Source organism: Cygnus atratus, chromosome 4, assembly GCF_013377495.2.
Source record: "Cygnus atratus isolate AKBS03 ecotype Queensland, Australia chromosome 4, CAtr_DNAZoo_HiC_assembly, whole genome shotgun sequence".
Taxonomy (NCBI): domain Eukaryota; kingdom Metazoa; phylum Chordata; class Aves; order Anseriformes; family Anatidae; genus Cygnus; species Cygnus atratus.
In genome coordinates, this window is record NC_066365.1 from 47,098,268 (window position 1) to 47,119,558 (window position 21,291).

Below are 21,291 nucleotides of genomic sequence, written 5' to 3' on the forward strand. Positions count from 1 at the left end.
AAGGCTTTCTTTCCCACTGTCTTGTATGTTAGACAAGAAGCGACCAAAACTAGAACGTACCCCAAGAGCTACATTCACATTCCTGTATCACCCAGAGATACCACTGGTGTTTCTGCTGAATTTACTCTTTATTTACTTCACTGTAATGGCTCTTAAGCACATCACCTAATAAAGACACATTTCCTTGTCATGCTGTCAACAGGTTTCCATGTGAAATCACTGGCAACTATCAAGCAGCAAAATGAGCCAACAAAAAAAGGGCGGGTGTGTGCGTGTCTTAACCACTTCCTATATCCCCAATCTAAATGATCATCACACATTGCATTAATTTTAATTCCAGAAAACTTAAACACCAAAAGATACCACTATTCTATTCTACGTGATACAGTTGCATTATAAATTTCACTTAAAGTAATTAGTTTTTCAGCTTTTCAATGTCACTTTTAACCATTACACCCCTTAATTAGTTACATATTTCGTAATAACTGATTTTATTTTTTGCTTACCCAGATATCTGCCTTGGTAGTAATTGGTTTCCCTCCGTAAAGATTGACCATTTCAGGAGCTCTGTACGACAGTGTTGTATACCTAGCAGCACATAATTGAAAGAGTACGCAGACGAAAAGCATGCCAAACTGAAGTGCCTTTTCTAGCATCTCTTTTCTAGCATCTGCCATGCACACGACGTTCGCACACAATGTTCACACACACGTTTCCAGTACACACCCAAAATTGTCCTAAGCTATGCAAATCATTTATTTCATTTATAGCATCACAAAGATTTACAATAGCAATACAATATTTATTATTATGGATGATAATTTGAAGTCAGATGAAATTTGGTTTTCTTATTTAGCTCCCCAGTACATGTGCTATGGTAACCAACAGTCATGCTGCTGTAATACTGCAATAACCAGTCATGTGAAAGGCTGAGCCCCACAAGAGTATTCCCCATCTCCTATTGAAACATACAGTATGTACGCTTTGAACAACTACCACCTCAAAATAATTACAAAACCAGCAAAGTACTTTGCATAGATGAAAAAAGAACACATGTATCACTTAATAACTTGAGAACACGTAACCTGTGTTTATTCCTCTGCAGCAGTTAGCCTGAAGGGACAACAATGAACTAATACATGTTTTCAAGAGTACTACTGCAACAGAGTTAAAATATTTTTCTGACCAGTCTTAGGAGAAAAGCCATGGAACAGCACTGCTTAAATAAGACTGTGTAAATCCCTTCTAATGCTTATATATACTTTTTTTTCCCTCTCATGTTTTTACAGTTAGCTATATTAAAATAGCAAAAATTTAAAATATCCAACTCCTAAAATGGCCAGCAGCAACATATGTATTTTTCATTTATGTAAATTTCAAAATTACGTGCTTTTTTCAATAGTTTTATTCTACTTGAGTGTCTTGCTAAAAACAACATGTAGATAAATAGAAAAAGCAACATTAGCAAATAGTTCCACTGTTTTACTATATCCACATGAACATTTCTTCAGCTCAAACTATTCAATTAATATTGTTATTATGATATGCACACAATGCTCACAGTTCTTTTCATCTGATACACAATGATGTATCCTGTTACCTCACAGCACAATCATTGCTTATAAAGGCCACTTAAAAGTGAACTTACTTTTTAATTTCTTCTTCAACCACATTAACACCATCTTTTTGAGGATTAAGAAATTTGTTGGTGGCACTGCCAAAATCACAGAGAACATAGTTTCCACTATCATTTAACAATATATTCTCCACCTTGAAAGGAAGTTGACACAAAAACAGCAACATTAGATTAAAATAATGCCTTTAATTTCCAACTTAATTGTTACTACGCATTCTTTTCCTTGTGCATAAACAAGGAAATTATCAGCAAACCAATCCACGAACTTAGCATCAAGCAGTATGTGGCCCTATCTTTCAGTTTCTCTGGTTCCAATTTTATCAGCAGTAAATCCTTCCGTAACTAGAAGTCAGTCTTAGCGAAATACTTCCTTCGTTCTCAATCCTTTTTGAGTGTATTGCCAATTTTTACCTAGACATTCCTATTTATTAAGTCCGTACCTTTAGATCCCGGTGAACTATAGGGGTTTTGCACTGATGCAATCGAGCAACAGCTTCACAGGTATCACAAAATATTCTCATTACTTCGGATTCAGTAAAGCCTGTCTGCAGGCGCTGATTCATCTGATTCACAACCTGCCCGGCTAAAGAAGAAACAAAGAAGCTTTTATTTTAATAATTCCTATCATGTACAGAAGAAAGAATTTTTCTTACATGCAAAAAGCCAACAAATAAGACGCAACACAGTGTCCCAGTGTCACTGCTCTTTTTAAAATTGTTTCCAAACTTTCACTCTTACATGGCCCTAGACAGAAAAATCTATGTCTCAAATAAAAAAATCTGACTGAAACTCTTCTAACAAATTGTTGCAGACAGAAGGAATCATCCATCAAAGATGTTACCCCAAAAGTGTCTCTTGCATTCAGATCCACAGCCAACATGCTGTCAGCCAACTGAGTTCAAAGTAATTCATAATCTAGACAGCCTTCCTTTGTCTTACTGAGAGGCTAAGGAAAAAAAGGGACCTGAATCCACCCTTAGAGAAAGACCTTACGTAACCTCTTCAGAAGTTTCTTTTTAAGATTGGCAATCATTATTTCCCTGTTTCTTGAGGTAATTTTACCAGATCATACCAGTCTCTTCCTATCACAATGCTCACTTAACACTAACAGATGAAGATCTATGGGGCATTGGAGAGTATTCCTTCTACCCAAGGATGCTTTGAACAAGAAAAAAACTAACAGTGCCCAGTCATCTGATGGTTTACATCCACGTGGCTTCAAAACAACGCAAGCAGAATTCAAACCGAGAAGCAAAGTGTAGGAGTGAGTTTGAACAGAAACTTTCCGTGGCAATAAGCTATCCCTAACACAAAGCTCTTCTCTAATTTCTTTAACAATTCTAGGTAAGGAAAGAGTGCCACTGATGCGGAGTCTGAAGAGAGCTCCCACAAAGGGCAGAGAAATTCACCCACACAACTTCATGGCAGGTTTATTCCAACACACTTGTGAGGCTGAGAGAGGGGGGAAGTCTATAACAACCTGGTTTTACATATTGTTTCAAAGAACTACATTATGAACAAATAGGACACAGGACTATTATTTTCATGCTCTCAATCACCAATACTATGCTCATCTAAAACAAGTCACGTGTCAAGTAAAAGTAAAGAATCTTTAATATAGCGACCTGAAACAAAAAATAGGTGGGAGAACAGTTGCCCAAAGTTTTCCACTCTTTCCTATAAAACTATGTCCTAGCTACATGTTTAACCAAACAGTAGAACAGAACTATTTCAGTTTCTACTTACAGAAGTAATTTCCCTGCTTCTAATTTTACTTAACAACTAAGCTGTGCGAAACTGGCTTTTGCATTTTCTCAGTGTTCAGCAATTCAATGCCTAACTACCGACACAAACGAGCAAAAACAACTAATGGATTCCAGCTTTGAGATATGTAGACTATCCTTTTAAATTAAAGAAATGACACCACATCAAAATCCCAGGTGATCAAAAACAAACACTTCCCTTGCATTCCCTCTGAAAACCAGAAAAGCGGTCTCTTACCTCGACAGTACTCCATGAGAATGAGTACCTCCCAAACATTGTCACTTACACAGTTAACAGCGCAATCCAAATAGCTGACAATGTTCTTGTGCCCAGATAACTCTTTCTGAAAAAGAAAATGCACATTACACTTGAGCGCAGAAAAGCGTTAGCAAATAGTACAAGCTCTCATTACAACCATTTATGATTTCCAAGTGAGCTCCTGCCCCCCACGCACTACTCTTTATCAAGTAGCAGAAATAGAACAGAAGCCCACCACTGCCAGCAGTCAGTGACTGTTACGTATCAAATACAATGCAACTGTAATTCAATAAAGAGTATTTATGTGCTATTTGTTCAACACTGCCAACACAAACACCTGCACTCAGAAACAACATTATCAAGTAGTAATATCTAGTAGACAATATCAAGTACACTTGACATATAGGAGGTACAGAAGAATCAGGCTAGCCATGCCCATCCTAAGGTAAATTCCCAATCTCAATGCTCAAAACCAATCGAAGCTGTGACCAAACAAGTGAGTTCAAAGTTTTCAGCTACTGCCATATCAGTTACCTCCGCAATGGATGCCAACTGGAAGAACAACATGCATCTTGCAATAGCAAGAAGTGCTATCTTCATAGCACTACTTGTGTGAGTAACCAGCGGTATCGTTCAGGTCACATAACTGTGGCCCACAGAGGGTTTGAGAATTTAAGTTAGCACTACAGAAATGGCAGTTATTTGCATTTGTCATTAAAGACACGGTTGATGTATGTGTATTATAAATGAACACATTCTCAAGTTACAAATAATGTGTTTCTTACCATAATTGTAATTTCTCTCTTGCATATGTTGAGGTCTGGCACATTATTAACATACATTCGTTTCAGTGCACAACGTATCCCACCATGGGTGCGTACCAGAAACACAGTTGAGAAGCCACCTGGAAAAAAGAATTACAAGCCAATGAAGCCAACCGATCTTTTATTATTCTTCTAAGGGAACATTCCTACATGCTAAAAATCAATGAGGAAGTATGTCGGTCAATGAGTGAGGAGTAACAAACACTAAAACGTTAAGATTTGACAACTCCATCCATTTCACCTACATTAAGTATTCTTGACAAAAACATAAGCACCTTACAGTTCTGCTACAACATTAAGCAAAATATATTTTAAAAGCATTTTCATATTCAAATAAGTTTAAAAGCCTAGCCTAAACTCTAGGTATTCAGGTATCAAACCTGAAGTATTTTTAGTCATCCAGAAACCTGAACAAAGTGAAGATACTCTCTGCTATCTTCAGTTTCTAAATCCTCTAGTGTTTGATAAAGGTTAATATTCATTCCATAAATGTACATTTTACTCTCTATATTTTAAAATAAAAGAAGTAAAAATAAGAATAAAGTCATTACAGATGTTCACTAAGTCACGCAACTCCTCAGCATAGACTGAAGACACTAAGATCCACCCTGAAATCACCGACGGTTCAAGCAGTCAACCCAAAAGTAGTTCTTTTTATTTAAATCCATGTTAAACAAGCAGCGAAGAGCTAAGCATGTTCCCACCACCAGTCTGGTCAGGAGCCTTCTCAGTCCAACAGCAGCACGAACCACAGGGCATTTCTTTAAGCCCAGCTTCCCAGTCTTAGGTTTTTCCTTCTCTTCATCAGTAGGGAAGAATCATGTAAACAATAATTATACACAGAAGCAAAGTGAAACAGCCTACACAGAAAGTACTTCCAAACATTCATGCAAGCCAAAGGGAAAAAAAAAATGACACCACTCCGCTCTTTTATCTGTCTTCTGTTCATCTTAAGTACAGCACAAGGCCTCCAGCAAATTACATGAACATCACCTCAAGGTTTCTGCATGCGGCTTTCCCATAGATTTAAGCAATCTGCCTCACAGAAGAGCTCATGTCAATCTGTACTTTCCTTAATTGAGTGCTGTCTGATGGTAAGCCAACTATTACCATGAGAACTTTTAACTTGTGCAAAAACGAAGATATACACTCAGGACAGAAATATGCAAATTAAAGTGATTAACTACTCTGATAATCAGGTAGCCAATGGAAATGCATACGCTTCAAGTTTCCTGATAGCATCTGAAAGCAACATTTGTCAAGTATCAAGCCCATCATTTGATACAGGCTTCGTGTGCTTGAGCAAATGTGCACATTAGAAATCATGACTGAAGAAGCTAAGTTTCATCAGGATGCTTTCTTCAAGATTATTATTTTTTTTTTTAATTTAATTGCTCATTTAGCTAAGTGAGATGCTACACTGTCAAAACAGAATTGCTGCCAATTTTAATACAGCAGCCTAAATTCTCCAATTTATTATGCTTAAGCTAAAGCTAGTTTACGTAGTGCATTCCCAGAACATTAACAGGTGCCCTTAGGTTACTCAAGGTCTAAAGCTAAACTCCAGCTGGGGCTGAAGTGATCCTACAGGGTTCCCCTGCTACTAGCCTGGGGAATTGCATTAACCAACATGCACGCCATGGTTATTGGAAAATTTTTACACCGTCCTCTCTCAAAAAAGAAGACTTTAAGCACAAATACTTGAACAACAGTATAAAATGATACTCTGGTAAAGCACAAAATTCTAACCATTGGAAGACAAACATTTCTTGTCTTTTTAACCAGTTTTATAGCCTTTTCTAAACCAGTTTTGTAGGCTTAAAATTCTCTATGACTAGCAGTAAAGTAGTCATGAATAAGTAAAAAAAAAAAATTGGTATAAAGTAGCGAAAAAAACTCAGGCAACTGCTCTTCTTGCCATTAGGTGGCAATATTAACTAATACTTCAACCCTGAAAGAGCCATAAAAGCAGAACTATTCCCCATTTTGCAAAGGAGTAGATATGTGACCTTGAATGGTTTTCCATTAGTAAATACTATCTCCAGTATAAAATGCCTCTGGGCTCTCTGATAAACACATACTGGGCTCTCTGATAAATGGACCAATTCTGAACAAAACATGAATAGGTATATAAATACTTATAGGAAAATTGTCACCAATATTCTGGCAATCTTTACCACGCACTGCCCTGAACTATTACACTTTGAACTTTTTCAAGGAGTTTCTTTTGTCAAACTTCTCACTGAAATCACCAAAGCAAGCAAACATCAGTGCTGTAAACGTTCAAGAAAAAACCTCTCATTAAGCTGTTATCTGGAGGAGCCACATACACGTCCTTGTCAGAAGCTATACGGAAACACAACCAGAAGTGATGAGTAGCTGCTTTGCCCTGAGACTTGAGATTGCAGACTGAACAGAGGAGCTGGCATTTCACCAGCATTCTTAGAAAGTGGAAAGAAAAAAAAAAGTTCTATTATCTAGTATCAGTAAAGGCAGAAAACCAACTCAGTTTTCCATAACACAACATGACACATACAAAAAAAAAGAAAATACACCATGACCATTCTGGTTCCCTTTTTCTCCTTTTAGAAATTAGAAATGTTTTTTTCCCAAAAATATTAATACATGCATCCACTTTATCACGTGCTGCAGTGATTGAACCTACGTATCTCCATCTCTCTTCCCAGTTTTGAGACTTGTAGCAGCTCAATCTCTTCCTGTCTTGTATTTCCATCAAACACAACCCAAACTGAAATACACTAGTACACACTAGAGGACAATTGTATTGCACAAGTCACTTTTCATTAAAATACTTGCCTCAATGTCCTTTCTATAGTACCTACAGTTATATAAATCAGTAGAAACTTTGCACAATTAAAAACCTAGTGGTTTGAAAAATAAACTCATTACAAAACTCAGCAAGTTGAATTACATGTGTCTTTTTTTGTCTTGAACAGTCATTTCTTTGATTTTCATCACCCACTTCAGGGGATATCTTATTAAGAAGCAAACTAGCAATGTTTGAAACTACCTAAAATATTTCTAACAGCCAAATTTTCTGGTTTGGTTTTTCTTTTTGCTTCCCCCTATGCATATTTAAGGTTTCACAAGTTTCAGCTTTCCATTTATGCTTCACCACATCACATTCCTGAAACTCCAACCAGGAAGCAGCGTTGTCAGAATTCAAAGCATCTTATTTGCTTACTCTAGTAAAAAGTAAGGCTGGAGAATCTTCCACTACGTTTATCATCTTTCAGACTGCTGACAACAGTTTTATGAAGACAAGCTAAAAGAATATCGACAAAGATATTCTCAACAAAGTTATGCACGTTAGATATACAGACAACAAGACTGAAAAAGGGGTTTTGTTGCTGTTGCTGTTTTGGCTTTTTTCATATTCAGCTAAAACAAAAAAGCACCCCAAGCATTGTTCCTCCAACTGGTTAACCACCTAACTAAAAAGTCATATCTCAGACAAACAGAGCAGTCCACCACCAACAGAAGGATTGCATATGCACAGGAGCAGGCAGTAATTGCTCCCTACACTCACAAGCACTGAACCAGAAGCAGTAGTTATAGTTACTACAGCCACTCACACAAAACCAGCAAGGGATAAACATTTTCCTTACAAATGGTTTAAAATCTGGCTGCTACTGAGAGATGGCTATGAGTTTTAACATTAATTTCCACTTCAATACAAATAAATACTCAAAAACAAGTATTTATAAAGCTGATGACTATACAAAAGCTTTTTTCAGGTACAGTATTTACATACAATTATTCTGTACTTTTCACTAACCTAAAATGAATGAAGTAATGTGGGAAGTAATGGACATTTTTCTCATCCGTACCATCAGGACGATTAGGCACCTAATGTCTCTAATAACTAAATATAATATTGAGTCTATAAAAAGAGAAATTCTGAACACCTAGCCCTCAGAGCTGTGAGCCCTGTGATGGGCTGTAAGGCCAGCATCACTGCCTACATTAAGGCACAGTTCCAGAACTGACTTTTTGGTCATTATGTCAAGTTGTTCTTAATGAAGCTGAAACAGCTAAAGGACAGTTTATTTCTACTTCAAAGCAAGTTTGCAAGTTCTGCTTTCAGCTTTGCATGACCTTGCCCTGCGAGATGTGCATGTGGCCCTCTCTGCAAAGCTGGATAAACAGGTTCAAGTGCAAATTATTTTCCAGTGACCAATCTACCCACACATATGCTAACCCCTTTTTAAAAACAAAAAACAAAAAAACCTGGCAGCAAAATGGCTAACCAGCCACACGATAGCATTCTTTAAAATAACAGCTCAGGCTTTCTTGCATTTCAGATAACCTAGCAAGACAAGTAAATAATTTAGGTGCATTCGTTTATGCTGTGAATTAACTACTCATGCCTTCAGCATTACCTGAGCCATCACACTCAATCACTTGACTCCTGGACCCCTTGGTCAACATGTCTGCTCTCTAATTCTGCGGCCAGCAGTCACCTAGATATCACCAGTATCTACCAAAAGCAGGTTAACCTGACACCAGAGATGCCCTCCTTCAGAAGTTACACGCCTCCTGGAACTGCAGAGCCTTCTGAGCCCTATGAGCAAACAGGACCCATTTTAGGGGCTACCAAAATATGCAGAATATGGAGTAAGACCAGTCCCCTTCCAAGCAGGGCACAAATGCCCTGCAAGCAGGCTCCAAGCAATAAGAAATAAAACTTTCTTGCAAACCCATGCCAAAGGACAGCAGTAAGGCCTTGTTAAATGTTCCAAGCACACAATAAGTGTTAATAAAAAACAGATCTTCGCCAGGAAAAAAAAATAAAAATAAAAAAAATCACAGTCACCACCATCAACAACAACAAAAACAACCCGGAGCTTTATAACCTTCTGGAGGTGCAACAGACACCGAAGCCAGTGCCCAAAAAAACAGGACACAAAGCATGAAGAAAAATAAAAGGACTCCTTCTCCACAAAAGCAGCATGAAGTCATGAAAGGTCAGCTCTTAACATCCACATGCACATCTGCGTGGAGCAGTGGGAAGGGCCCTTTTTTGCTATGCGTGAAGGAGCACATGGACACGCTATTTTACCAGAAATTTTGAAGCAACCCTGTCCTCTCACAGAAGAACCAGGTCAAAAGCTTTTCCTCGCTGCTCAGTTTGATCCCACCCTCACCATGTTTAAAATAAACCCAGCACATTGTTGGAGTTCAGAGAAATTCTGTGACCCTGACAGGCTGCTGCTGCCCCACGCAGGCTCCTTCTCCATCCAGCTCAATTTCTGCTCTCCCCGGGTTCTGCTGCCATGCGCATTTCACTGGCATCCGATTGGGATAACCACAGGGCACTTCTTGCAAGTATCAGGAACTCCCTCCTTCCTGCAACAAAGGAAGTCCTTCCTCTGCAGGAGCACCATCTCCTGATAGCGGACACGGAGGTAGCAGGCATGCTTTTTGGAGCGGCAGACTAAAAGCAAACACAAGAAGTACTTTAGTTTATGTAGAGAACACTATTTAGTTCTTGAAGCTAACAAAATTTATGTCCGTTTCTGAAAGAGAAACCTCTAAAACAGAACAAAACTCAAACTTTGGAAATTTTTTCTATCAGACTCCAAACACTTTGTTGAGAAGCTACATGTTAACAGAACCTTGTCCTGCAGCTTTCCGGCCTTATGAGCAATTTTTGCTGAAGAACACACTTCTTTTTTCCACAGCCTCCACAGGGCAAGGTGGCCACTGAACCAAGTTCTGCACAGCCACTCCTGAAGCACTGCTGCACAAGCTGACGAAGGGACATCCCATCCCACAAGCTTTCCGTTCTCCAGCAATGCAATGAGAACTGCGGCGGCGGCTGGGATACACCTCAACATGCTCTCAGACAGTAAGCTGAACATCGTCCAGCTTTCACCAGCCCTGCCCACTGCCACCACCTTCCTGACCCCACTGCAGGCCCTGAGCCAGCAGGAAGGTGTCACACAAAGGCTGTCTCACCTCGGGGGCTGCGTGGCCACCAACTGAAGTCACCTACGCACACTCACTTGCTGAAAGCACTGTCAAGGGGCCTACCTGGTGACTACAGGCAGTAGCAAATGACACTGTTCCTATGCATATATTTGCATATATAAATATATATATATACACACACTTGTGTATGTATATGTGCATATATCCCTAGGAAAACATGTTCCACAAGTCTCAGTCAAAAGCACAAGGCTCTGAGACGCAGCTCCAGCTGGAAGAGCACTTGATAGATGTTGCCTGCAAGCTCAAGAGCTCAACATTCCCCAAATCAAGAGCTCAAATAGCTCCCTCCGCTTAAAATAATCCCTTTCCTCTACACACATTTTGGAGTTCAATACTTCTCCACTTTGCACGGACACCACATTCAAAGGGACATTCTCTTGTTCCTTTTTCCACTGCCCACACAAATTCCCTCTGTGTAATAACCTCTGAATATCACGGGTAGTTTTGACAAGAAGCGCTGCTTTCTTCAAACCACCATCTGTTCTTAGGGCAGCACTGCAAAAATAGCAGCTGTGCATTACCAAGCAAGCTGCCTGGGACAAACCCACAGGACATTCCCGTGCATCCCGCTACCAGCGGACCCACTGTGCATACCTTGTCCCTAACTGCGGTGTTAGCCCTGCCTCTGAGCCGGCACTCTCAGGTTTCATTTCTCTCACGACCAGCTACACTCCAACTTGGCAAAGAGCTTTGAGTTGAGCACCCGACAGAGTACACCTGAAGCTACTATAGTGCTCTAAGAAAGATGAAAAGAGCTCTGCTGAAGTTTTCTGCTAAAAGCTTTCTTATTCACTAATACCTCTGCACCAAATACGTCCAGGTGCTAACCCCAGAAAAATAACTTCAGGTGTTCTTACTGGAAACAGAGAAGCAGATGAAGTGACAAAGCAAAGCAAGCGTGCCAAATGTACAAAGAACTTCTACTTTTTACACCCTTTAAAAAATAAAGAGATGAACTGATATGTGCCGTCATAACCAAAACCCACAGATGCTAGTGCTTCAAACAGGTACTAGTACTTGTTTGGTTTTTTTCCTCATCACCATGCAGCAGTAAAGCCTTATGCCCAGCAAAGTTCTCATACTCACAGACTTTGACATCTCATTTATACTTTCTCTTAATGGCAAGGATCATAAAGGCTTGTTACCATGCAAAAAAATTAACCCTATGCAAATTTAAATGCTACACAACAGGCTATAGCAAAATGCCCAGAAGTCACAAAAGATCCCCTCACTGCACAACAAAGAGTAAGTAAGAAAGCAGAGAGGGTGGAATGCAGAGGAACATCAACAAGACTGGTCCCAGATAGGGATATTTTTCTTCTTTTAAATCCCAAGAAACGTTCCTATGGCACTGACCTGAGCATTTTTTTCTCGTGTTGCTGACATTACTACTCAGTTAAGCATCAAAAAGCCGTAACAGTAATTTTTAGCCACCACCATTGCCTTTCACTCCTGGCCTGTAAGGACCATGAAGGATGCTTGAATCAGTCTAAAGACAAACTACAACTGTGTGGGCAAAGTTTTCTGAAATTTGAAAATCCTACCCTTTTTAAAACCTCCACTTTCTTCCCCTTCCATTAGGCAACATCCTTCTCTCAAGAAGAAATCATTTAAGCAAAACGAGTCTAAAGCAAGTGTATGTTTGCATGAGAAAGAAACTAAGACACTATTAATTGGCCTTTTAATAAGCAAGCCTCCTCAGAGCCTAGTAGATGTCATTTTTCTCATTGCAGCTGACAGTGTGATGTCTTTGTGTGAATGTCCAGGAGAGCAACCTGGAACAAGTCCTCTCCTACACAAAGGCTTCCTCCAGACATCTACTCCACCAACCTAGTACTAACCGTATTAAAATTTGCATAGTTTGATGAGGTGACACAAACTTCAGATTATTCTTTTTCTGTTTTGAACAAACCTGCTCTAGTTAGCTCGAGTCCCACGGCTCTCTGCTGGATTGTCAACTATGCCTGCTGCAGACAACTTCCCAATTTAACCACTAACGTTCAAGTTCTAGATTTAAGCACATTTTATCTGACAGCTGGCTGACTGAGATACTCCAGCTTTGATCTAGCCTACAGCAAAGGGAACAAAGCTCAGCATTCTGCATTAAAGATGATCATGCTGCTCATCCGAAATGCTTCTCAGAGTATCCAGGTGACTTGCTATCTATCCACAGTCGACTGCTTTAATGAGGACACTGTTTCTGTGCTGTCATCTGACTGCCTCGGCTATTTTTCTAGAGGGGAGGAAAAAAAGAAAGAAACAGTTACCTAACGTAGATGATTTTGTAAATTATTTTAATTGAAGACAGCTACAAAAACAGAAGTACTCACATTTCCTATAATACTCTGTCAAGGTTAAGAAAGATGTAACCACAACAAATAACTCACTAAACTGAAGTTCAAAAAAAAAAAAAAGGCAAGCACATGATTCATCACACAAGTAACACACCACCTTGTTCACCCGAGACAAAACATATTTCTTAGGGCAAACCCCCTGCCCACTCTACTTCTTACTCTCATTACAAGAAATGCAAAAAAAAAATCTCTCTATGCTTCAACTTTAAATTAGTCTGAGAATTAGTCACAAGCACTCTGCTCCTTTCATAATACTGTTATCACCTCCTCTTCCTGTTCACTGAAGGAAAACGAATATATTTATGCCTGTATTTAACAGATTCTCGTATTTAAGACAACAAATGCTTGCTCTTCTGTTAGTAAAGAAGAGAGCATAGAACATGACAAGACCACCAACAGTGCAGTTAATTGCTTGCGAAGATCAAAACGTTAACCTCTTTTCAGCTACAGATTCTGAAATCACACTGAAATAGAAACGGCTTGACAGTGTTAAATGGCTCCATTATCTATACCAACAGAAACTGAAAGTAGGAAATAAGGGTAAGATTTGGCAACAAGTCACGATCCATTGAGTTTCATTCATTTCAAAAGTCAGCCTTTACAGCTCTCCGGCTACTTTCAATATTATTTTCTTATTAAAACCAAAAGCAAGCTAAACATAACAAAGGTAGAAGTACTGTAGAGGTGGTAGACTTGTGTTGTTTTTTTTCCCCTTCTTACAAAAGATCAGGAGCTTTCCTCTCACAGAAAGGACACAAGTTTTTATGTTTAAATAGACAAATCCAGTCTGCTGCCAACACTGGTGGGGACCAGGAAAAACTTCAGTACAACGCAGAGATATCTGAGAAGGCTCAGCTATTTTATGCAGTTTTGTATACTAAGAAAGTACAACGGTTTATTTATAGGCACGTCAGTAACAAAAACAAGCCAATTTTCATCTTGGTATCTTTTAGTTCAGTGTTCATGGAACCAGCTTCCATCCAGTGAACGAGGCTATCTTCAAATGATGCAAGGATCTTCGTGCCGTTTTTACTTATGAGGTGCAGTAAAGCAACCACTCAATTTAGTCTCCTCAAACACCTTCCTGCTTTGCAAATGCACTTTTTGCACATCCCAATATACTTATATAAGCAAATAACCCCTTTACAGAGCAGGTGAGCATTTTAAAGCAAGTTTGCACAAGCCTACAAAGTTTTGTCAAGTACTGCTGTTGAATTTCTCATCCACAGTGCACTGCATTACTCATAATTGCATCTTCTACCAGGTTTGCATTTTTAGAATCTCCCTGGCTGGTGTAAACCAGCTCTGGAATAAAAAATATAGAAGTTCAAGCAACACAATCCACGTTTCTGAAGCCAAGAAACACTTGTCACCAGTGACAGCCATTTGCAGGAGCAAGATTTTTCTTCAAGAGATAAAACTTGATGTCATCGATGCTTCCCTTTCCAAACAGTAAGCTTAAAGAACAAATATAAACCCACACAACAGAACCCTATTAAATAACCTGAACTGTGTTTTATTTCTTCAAGGTCAAGACTGTTGACTAAACATTTATATAAGGGATTATGCTAACTGTGTAATCTAGGCCATTAGAATTAATTCAATTCCCTTTCATGGTGCCAGTAAACCTCAAGTCTCTCGAACCTCAGCAGGCTAGACATATCCTGTTACTCAAGATGTAACCAAGGTGATGCCTTTAGGCAGGATGTGCTTCCTGTCCAACTACTCACAACAAGGCTTCAGAAGGTCTCCAAGACATTGATTAAATAATAATAATAATCTATAACTAGCACTATATATGCTACCACTATAAAAACGTCTTGGAACAGCACCTGTCTCCCTGTCTCCTCCACACACGGAAAGTGTTTCCCCCATTGCTCCTGACTTGGTTTGCTCACTCAATTCAGCTCCATCTCTCATTTATTCTAAACTGAAGGCTGAGGGAGTCTGAAAAGCAGGACGAAGATATCTGTAAATATAGAGTTGACAGGAAAATGAAATTACTCCTTCTGCAACACTGCGGCTATGATCAATAGAACCCATGAATTAAACTCATTTTACAGATTGATTTCAAGTGTCATTTGCTAAGCTTTTTTAATGCACAGAAGCGTTGGTTTAAATTGATTTGAATTCCAAAATAATAAACAAGCATTTGAGTAAACTACAGATACCAAATGCTTAAATTAGTGGGTACGGATACACTACTTATCTAGTGCACAACCATCCTCACTCTTTGGGAACTAAGGTCCATTTTCATACCTAATGTTTTAACACCCAATTAAAAACCCTTCTCCAACAATCTCATGTTCGGTCTGTAGCTTGTCTTTCTTTTTCCTTGAAACCACTACTTTAACTGTGATTTTAACATGCAGGTGGAGAAAAACAGGGCAGAATAAGTCAGAGAATGGATCTGTAACCACACGTGAGCAGCTCACCCCCTCAATATCACAGAGCTATTGTGCCACAGAAACGAGGCGAAGCACAAGGCGCAGGGCTCCAGCAGCATGGCTTGATCTGCGGCACGTGGACATGCGCCACCGCTGGCTGCAACAGAAACAAAGGAGTCACTAGGCCGTGCACAGATCAACTAAGCAATTCAGGATGCTACAAGCATTTCAGACTAAGGCAGATGTCATATGACGACTCCGGTTTACTGTTTTTTCCTTATGGCATCGTAAGTACACTAAACCAGCACAATGAAATTCAGACCTCCTTGCTGCTAGGAGGGGTCTATGTACAGCCTCGCACCCATTTTACATCTCAGTCTAACCACCACTGCACTCATTGACCATCCTTCATCCATAAGCACGATCAGACTAATCAGATGAAATATTAAGAACACCTGATACAAATATTTAAATCTATCAGTATTAGGATTTTTCATCATCTCTTCTGTAGTTGCCTGTCAATAGCAGCACGCGTTTCAGCTCTCAGCACGCCAGGGCAGTGGACACAGACATCTTTGGATTATGAGGACAGGGGACCAACAAAGTTCCTTGACAGCACACTGCCTGGGATTCTGGATGCTTACGCAAGGAAATGCAATTCTGAGGTACTTTAGGTAACGGTTTTCCTTGTCACCTGCACAGGGCAGGCAGTTCTTCAAGCTCTATCCGGTACGCGCTGTGTATCTTCGAACACCCCAATTTGTGTACAAAACATCTCGTTATTGAGACTGCTATCTGAAGTCTTTTACACCACTTTTATGCTTGGGGTTCCTTCTGCAACAATACTTCCAAACCCCACGCCGTGACATTTGATGACTTAGAAAGAGGCACTGAAACTCCCAGATAGTAGGAGCAGCTGCATCGTTTTAAACCGTCTATGCTACAATGACTGAGTTCTGATTACCAGAGACAAAATTATCAAAAGCTTTTAAGATCTCTCATTTACCTCCTGTGTTTCAAGGGGCAGTCAGTCAACAGCAGTAACTCTGAACAAGGCAGTTATTCGTTAAACAGCCCAGCCTGGAAGCTTGCATGCTTTGGGTTAGTTCCTAAAGATGGAAACTCTATGACCAATCCACTGTCTACACCCAAACATGTCCTTCAACATAATTTCCTCTTACAAATGCAGCTATATAATCCAGTGTCAGTTTAACAGCACAGTAAGTGAAAACGAGGGAGTAAATCAGGCTGATGTAGACAAACTGGGCACATCTGAAGAAAGCACTAAGCTTTTGGGAAGGTAATACTTCAAATTTAAACCAAGATTCATGGACCTTCACCAAATCAGATGCAACACAAGTGGTTTTGTTTTGTTGAGCTTTTGTATGGTTATTTGGGTTTTGTTTGTTGGTTTTTACAACTGCCATAATAATATAAATTTTTCTGCCTTCTGAGGTTTAAGGAACCTCTGGATGTCTCATTCAGAGAAAAATTAACGATCTCCCTGCTGTGTCATGAATTCTTATGAAGCCAAGCGACAGCTCATCTAAACTGAACTGAAGGTCTCTTCTACAGACACAGACTAAGCTACTGAGCCATATAAAGACGACAGGGCTCCAGAGGATGAAATTAGTTTTTTTTTTTTTTTTTTTTTTTTAAGAAAGCTTGATTTTCTGCGTATCACGCACAGAACAGGTCCCACGTCCAGCACAGACATGATGAACATCATTCACACTTCCTATTTTCGTCTCACGCAACACAAGTTACATTCAAGTGAGACCCTTACACATTTGTGTCACTGAGATAATTAAGTGCCTTATATTCTTTAATGATCTATTTTTACTGTGAGACACAAAGTTCAAAACCACAACACTAAGAAATGGCCTTCCCCTGTGTTTACATCACCGCAATCCAAATGAGCACTTGGCTCTGTCCAAACTCTCAAATAGCACAGGCCAACCCAGTGTGCATTCAGCAGTTACATTAAGACTAGATCCAAGTTTTGTCTGTCCATAGCTTGTCTCTTCAAAGAAACACATTTAATATAGTGTCATGCAAGTCCTTCAGTAATTATCCAAAAACTAAAGAAGTGGTTTAGCAACGGTCTTTCTAAATAATGTCACATGCAGTTTTTCAACCTAAAGGAATTGCAAAAACATAAGAACTTGCCTTATTTATCATTGACTTCTAGAACTATTCTTTCTTATATGAAATGCAGCAAAATGCTGCAAGAATGGTTCATTAGACAAGATTCACAGACAGAAATCACAGTCCAAACAACAAGTAAAAACAACAAGAAAAGGTAAAATGAGTCAGTACAAGAATCAAACCAAGAATCAGACCAACCCTGTAAGTACGCGTCTCTTCAAGACTTGCGTATTAAAGTTTCAAGGCAGCACATGAACAAATCCATCCATTAAAGAAAGTAATCTGCAAGTTTAGAAGGAAGACCAACATGTGTATCATTTGGAATAAAAGCTCCTGAAGTCCTAGAACATCACAATTGCCTTCGTCATTCTGTATACAGCACTCGAGGTGTATTAACAACGTGTTACAGAAGCAATGCGGAAGAACCCCTCACGGAGCTGGGAAGTTCCAAACTTTGCCCTCAGCTCTTGTACAGAATTGTTTTCACCCCTGGGCAAATCTCTCCATCTTCTTTTGTTTCCCCATCTGCAGGATGATGGCTTTCCCTAAGGGGATGTGATGTTCTTCAGATCAATACCAGCTTTGGCACCTCAGAAAGAGCCAGAAGATTTTGACTCTCATATGATTCTACATAATCATTTCTTCAGTATTTTCACCATTTGCATCAGGAGTAGCAGTGCAGACAGAACAAGAATCAAGGCTAAAACAGCTAGTTTTCCAGCCATATCTAGGAGTAAAAAATAACCAACCTAGAGAACTGTGAGCAAGGAAAGCATCAGAGAAGAGGAAGGGAAAGGTTCCCACCTTCATAACCAGCAGACAAACACTTGGGAGACTGAAATCCATTCATAAGACAATCAGGAAAGCAGGAGATGAGGAATTCATCCTCCTTCCTTGTCAGCAGCTAGACAATGATGATGAGAAAAAACAGAACCTAGACCTTCAAGAGAACAGGGGTCTCACATTCACTGCATGACTTCTTAGGCCGGAGAGGAAAATCCAGGACAAATACACATCTACTGCAGCAGAAAAGCAGGCTAGAGAGGACCCGAACTGTTGTTTAGTATCACTGGGATATGGAAACCAGCCTCAGACTTCCAGCTTATGGTACTGGAAAAGGGCAAGTATTCCAAATATTTCAGGAAGCAGCTGTTCTTCTACTACATCAACAGCTTCTAAGCTAAACCTATAAAAACACCTGAGAAGAAACCTCCATTCCAAAACAGATGTCAGCATTTTCTGAGGAAAAAAACAGCATCCTAAGCAAACCAGTTAAGATGAGGTGACTGACCCGGCCTACCACCCTGGTGAGTCCCCATTGCAAAATCAATTTTGTTTCCTAGAACCACCTGCAATCTGACACACTTGCACTTGGTATTTTGGCAGGCGCAACGCATTCATAGTGTCAGTTAGCACTGCTTACAAACTGCAGCTCTTTCCGCTATGGTAGCCTACTTACCTAGAGTATTATGGAGGCAGAATAGAGCTACAAGAAAATAAATATAGCCTAAGGTTAAGAAATTAAACAGTTTCAAGAACAAGGACTTAAAAACAATGCTTGTAGAACAAGAGACAAGAAATACTACCTAAATGATTTTATCAAGCCTTGTTCCTGTCAGCCCAAAGTGTAATTAATTTAGCAGAAAACGAGACATTCACCTGACATCATGTTTGCACATATTCACAGCTAAAACAAATAAACATCTACAGCTAGAAAGATATCAGAGTCCACACCATTAACATCTGTATATATTAAAGCATGTTCACGTTCTTCATGCTAAAGGAAAGGGAGACCCACTGAGCTGCTAGGCAGAGACCAAGTCCCATCTCTGGCATTTACTTCTGTTCTCCACACACAGGAAAACAGTACAAATACCTCCCTATGGGTAACATACTAGCTAATGACTGACTGTTCTGATATTACAGCGACAAAAACCCGTGACAGAAATAAACATACCCTTCCCAGAATCACTAGTTTGGGGTTAACACCCATCTGAAAACTAATTCTACTTTTATTAGCTAGCAAAGTTTTCATTTTCGATGTTGACATACAAAATACTGACATCTAAAACAAACAAAAAAAACCTTCAGGTGAATCAACATAAAATGCACACCCAAAATAAGACCATGCTCAGATTCTTTTAAAGCCAGGCCAAGTCTTTAATGGATAAAGCTAATATATCCTCTATTACTGCATGCTGCTTTACCCTTTAAGGGTGTGCAGGAGTTTAGTAGCAAAAATCAAAACCTGCACATTATGACTACTGCAACATTAACATGTTTTATCAAAACGCACACACCGGGTAAGAAGCAATTAGAAGGCACACGCGTTTGATCTCTCTTGTCAAAGTCTGGCAAAGGAAAGACAGCTTGAGACTGTGCATCGTATTAACACGATGCTGCTCCAAACCAAGTTGCTCTTCCTGTACAACAATCTGACTCTTGGCCGCTCTCCCAACAACTGAGCTCAGAACTACCAGATTCCAAAGGACTTGCTCAGTATTTAACTGCTTCTGGGCCCCCAGAAGTTAAACTGATAACGTCCTTCAAAAAGAAAAGGGAAGAATTATTTGCCGTCAATACAGGCATAACACTGCATGTCTATATACAGCGCAATGCTTGAATGAGTATCGTTAAGGGATTCAAAGACCAGTAACTTGACAACGAGAAGAGTGTTAGACCACGTGTTGGTGAATGCTGAACTGGCTCTGGGCTGCACAACGGATCCCTTTGTCAGGCTACACATGTTTCTTAACCTGTTGTGCAAATTTCTGCATCTCTGTACAAGAGGCACGTGACAGCTCTGGGGGGCAGACAAGCCACAGCAGGGTCCGAACGCTGCGAATGCACGGCTCTTCTCCTGCAGTACCAAACAAGTTCAGTCAGTACACTAGCTACCTGACAATGCGACCAAAGCTCAAGTTAAAGCATTACTTTGTGCACTATGTTACATGAAACAGTATTTTTACCTGCACGTCGATGCAAGACAAGGATCGCAACCAACATCCAAACTAATTCCTGGTTTGGCCTCTCTTACTACAGAGAACACAGCTACAAACTGTAAAAGGCAAAACAATGCTCTTGTTTCAGATTATCTGCCTGCAGTAGGCTTGAAAAGACTAAAGAGAAATCCCAAGCACTAAAGCACAGCTTCCCAATCTTTCATTAGAGATCAAAACCTCACTCAGCATCTCACCACCTGCTACACTTGAAATACGGCAGCCATGCTTGTTATTGGGACTGTGTCAGAGCTCTGTACATGTTTTTTTCTATGCTCTCAGCAAAAATTCATCGGAACCTTTCAAGTCTTCATACTGCTTTTTCCCCCTTTATACCTTCTGAACTTAAACAAACCATTTCTGCTACTCAAATATTAGCAAAGCATAACTGTGTTTGAGACAGAATGAGTAACAGGTATGACCTTTAAGATGATGTGTGAACATAGATTCAGTGATATTATACTCTGAAAAGTCGACGTGACCGATCCCAACTCCAACTCCACAAGTTAGATTATGAGCTGGAAGGCTGTCTGGAAATATATCTGAACAACTGAACTGGATTCCTACGGAAAATAAAATAGTAGTTACTGCAAGGAGTGGCAATTCACAAGCTACACAAACACTGAGCAAATGAAGAAAACCAGTAATTACAGTTTCAGCTTGCAGCACATGAGATTGCCATGTCACATAGTCATGAGAGAAGTGACACTGCCCCAGCTGCCTTCACAACACCTGCCACACAAATCATCTTCCACGCTGCAGAATCTGGATCTCAGAGTCAAGAATCTGGTCCACACTGCCTTTAATCACTTTCAAGCACTCCAGTTAACAGATTCAGTGCAAGGGCACTTCTCCTGTTTGCCTCTTCAGAAGAAACAACAACAAACAAGCCAAATCTTCCCAAGA

At 39.8% G+C, this 21,291-nt stretch overlaps 1 protein-coding gene across 8 annotated transcripts in view; it reads right to left on the reverse strand.

Annotated features, from left to right (window-relative positions):
- Window positions 1-21,291, reverse strand: part of BMP2K (BMP2 inducible kinase) — a 90,857-nt gene that overhangs the window by 36,530 nt on the left and 33,036 nt on the right. For all 8 annotated transcript variants that reach the window (XM_050710550.1, XM_050710551.1, XM_050710552.1 and 5 more), the window contains 5 exons: window positions 4,444-4,562; window positions 3,638-3,743; window positions 2,077-2,219; window positions 1,649-1,770; window positions 507-588 (listed from right to left, as the gene is read on the reverse strand). In XM_050710550.1, coding sequence (XP_050566507.1) covers window positions 507-588; window positions 1,649-1,770; window positions 2,077-2,219; window positions 3,638-3,743; window positions 4,444-4,562 — 572 coding nt within the window. The remainder of the gene's footprint in view (window positions 1-506; window positions 589-1,648; window positions 1,771-2,076; window positions 2,220-3,637; window positions 3,744-4,443; window positions 4,563-21,291) is intronic.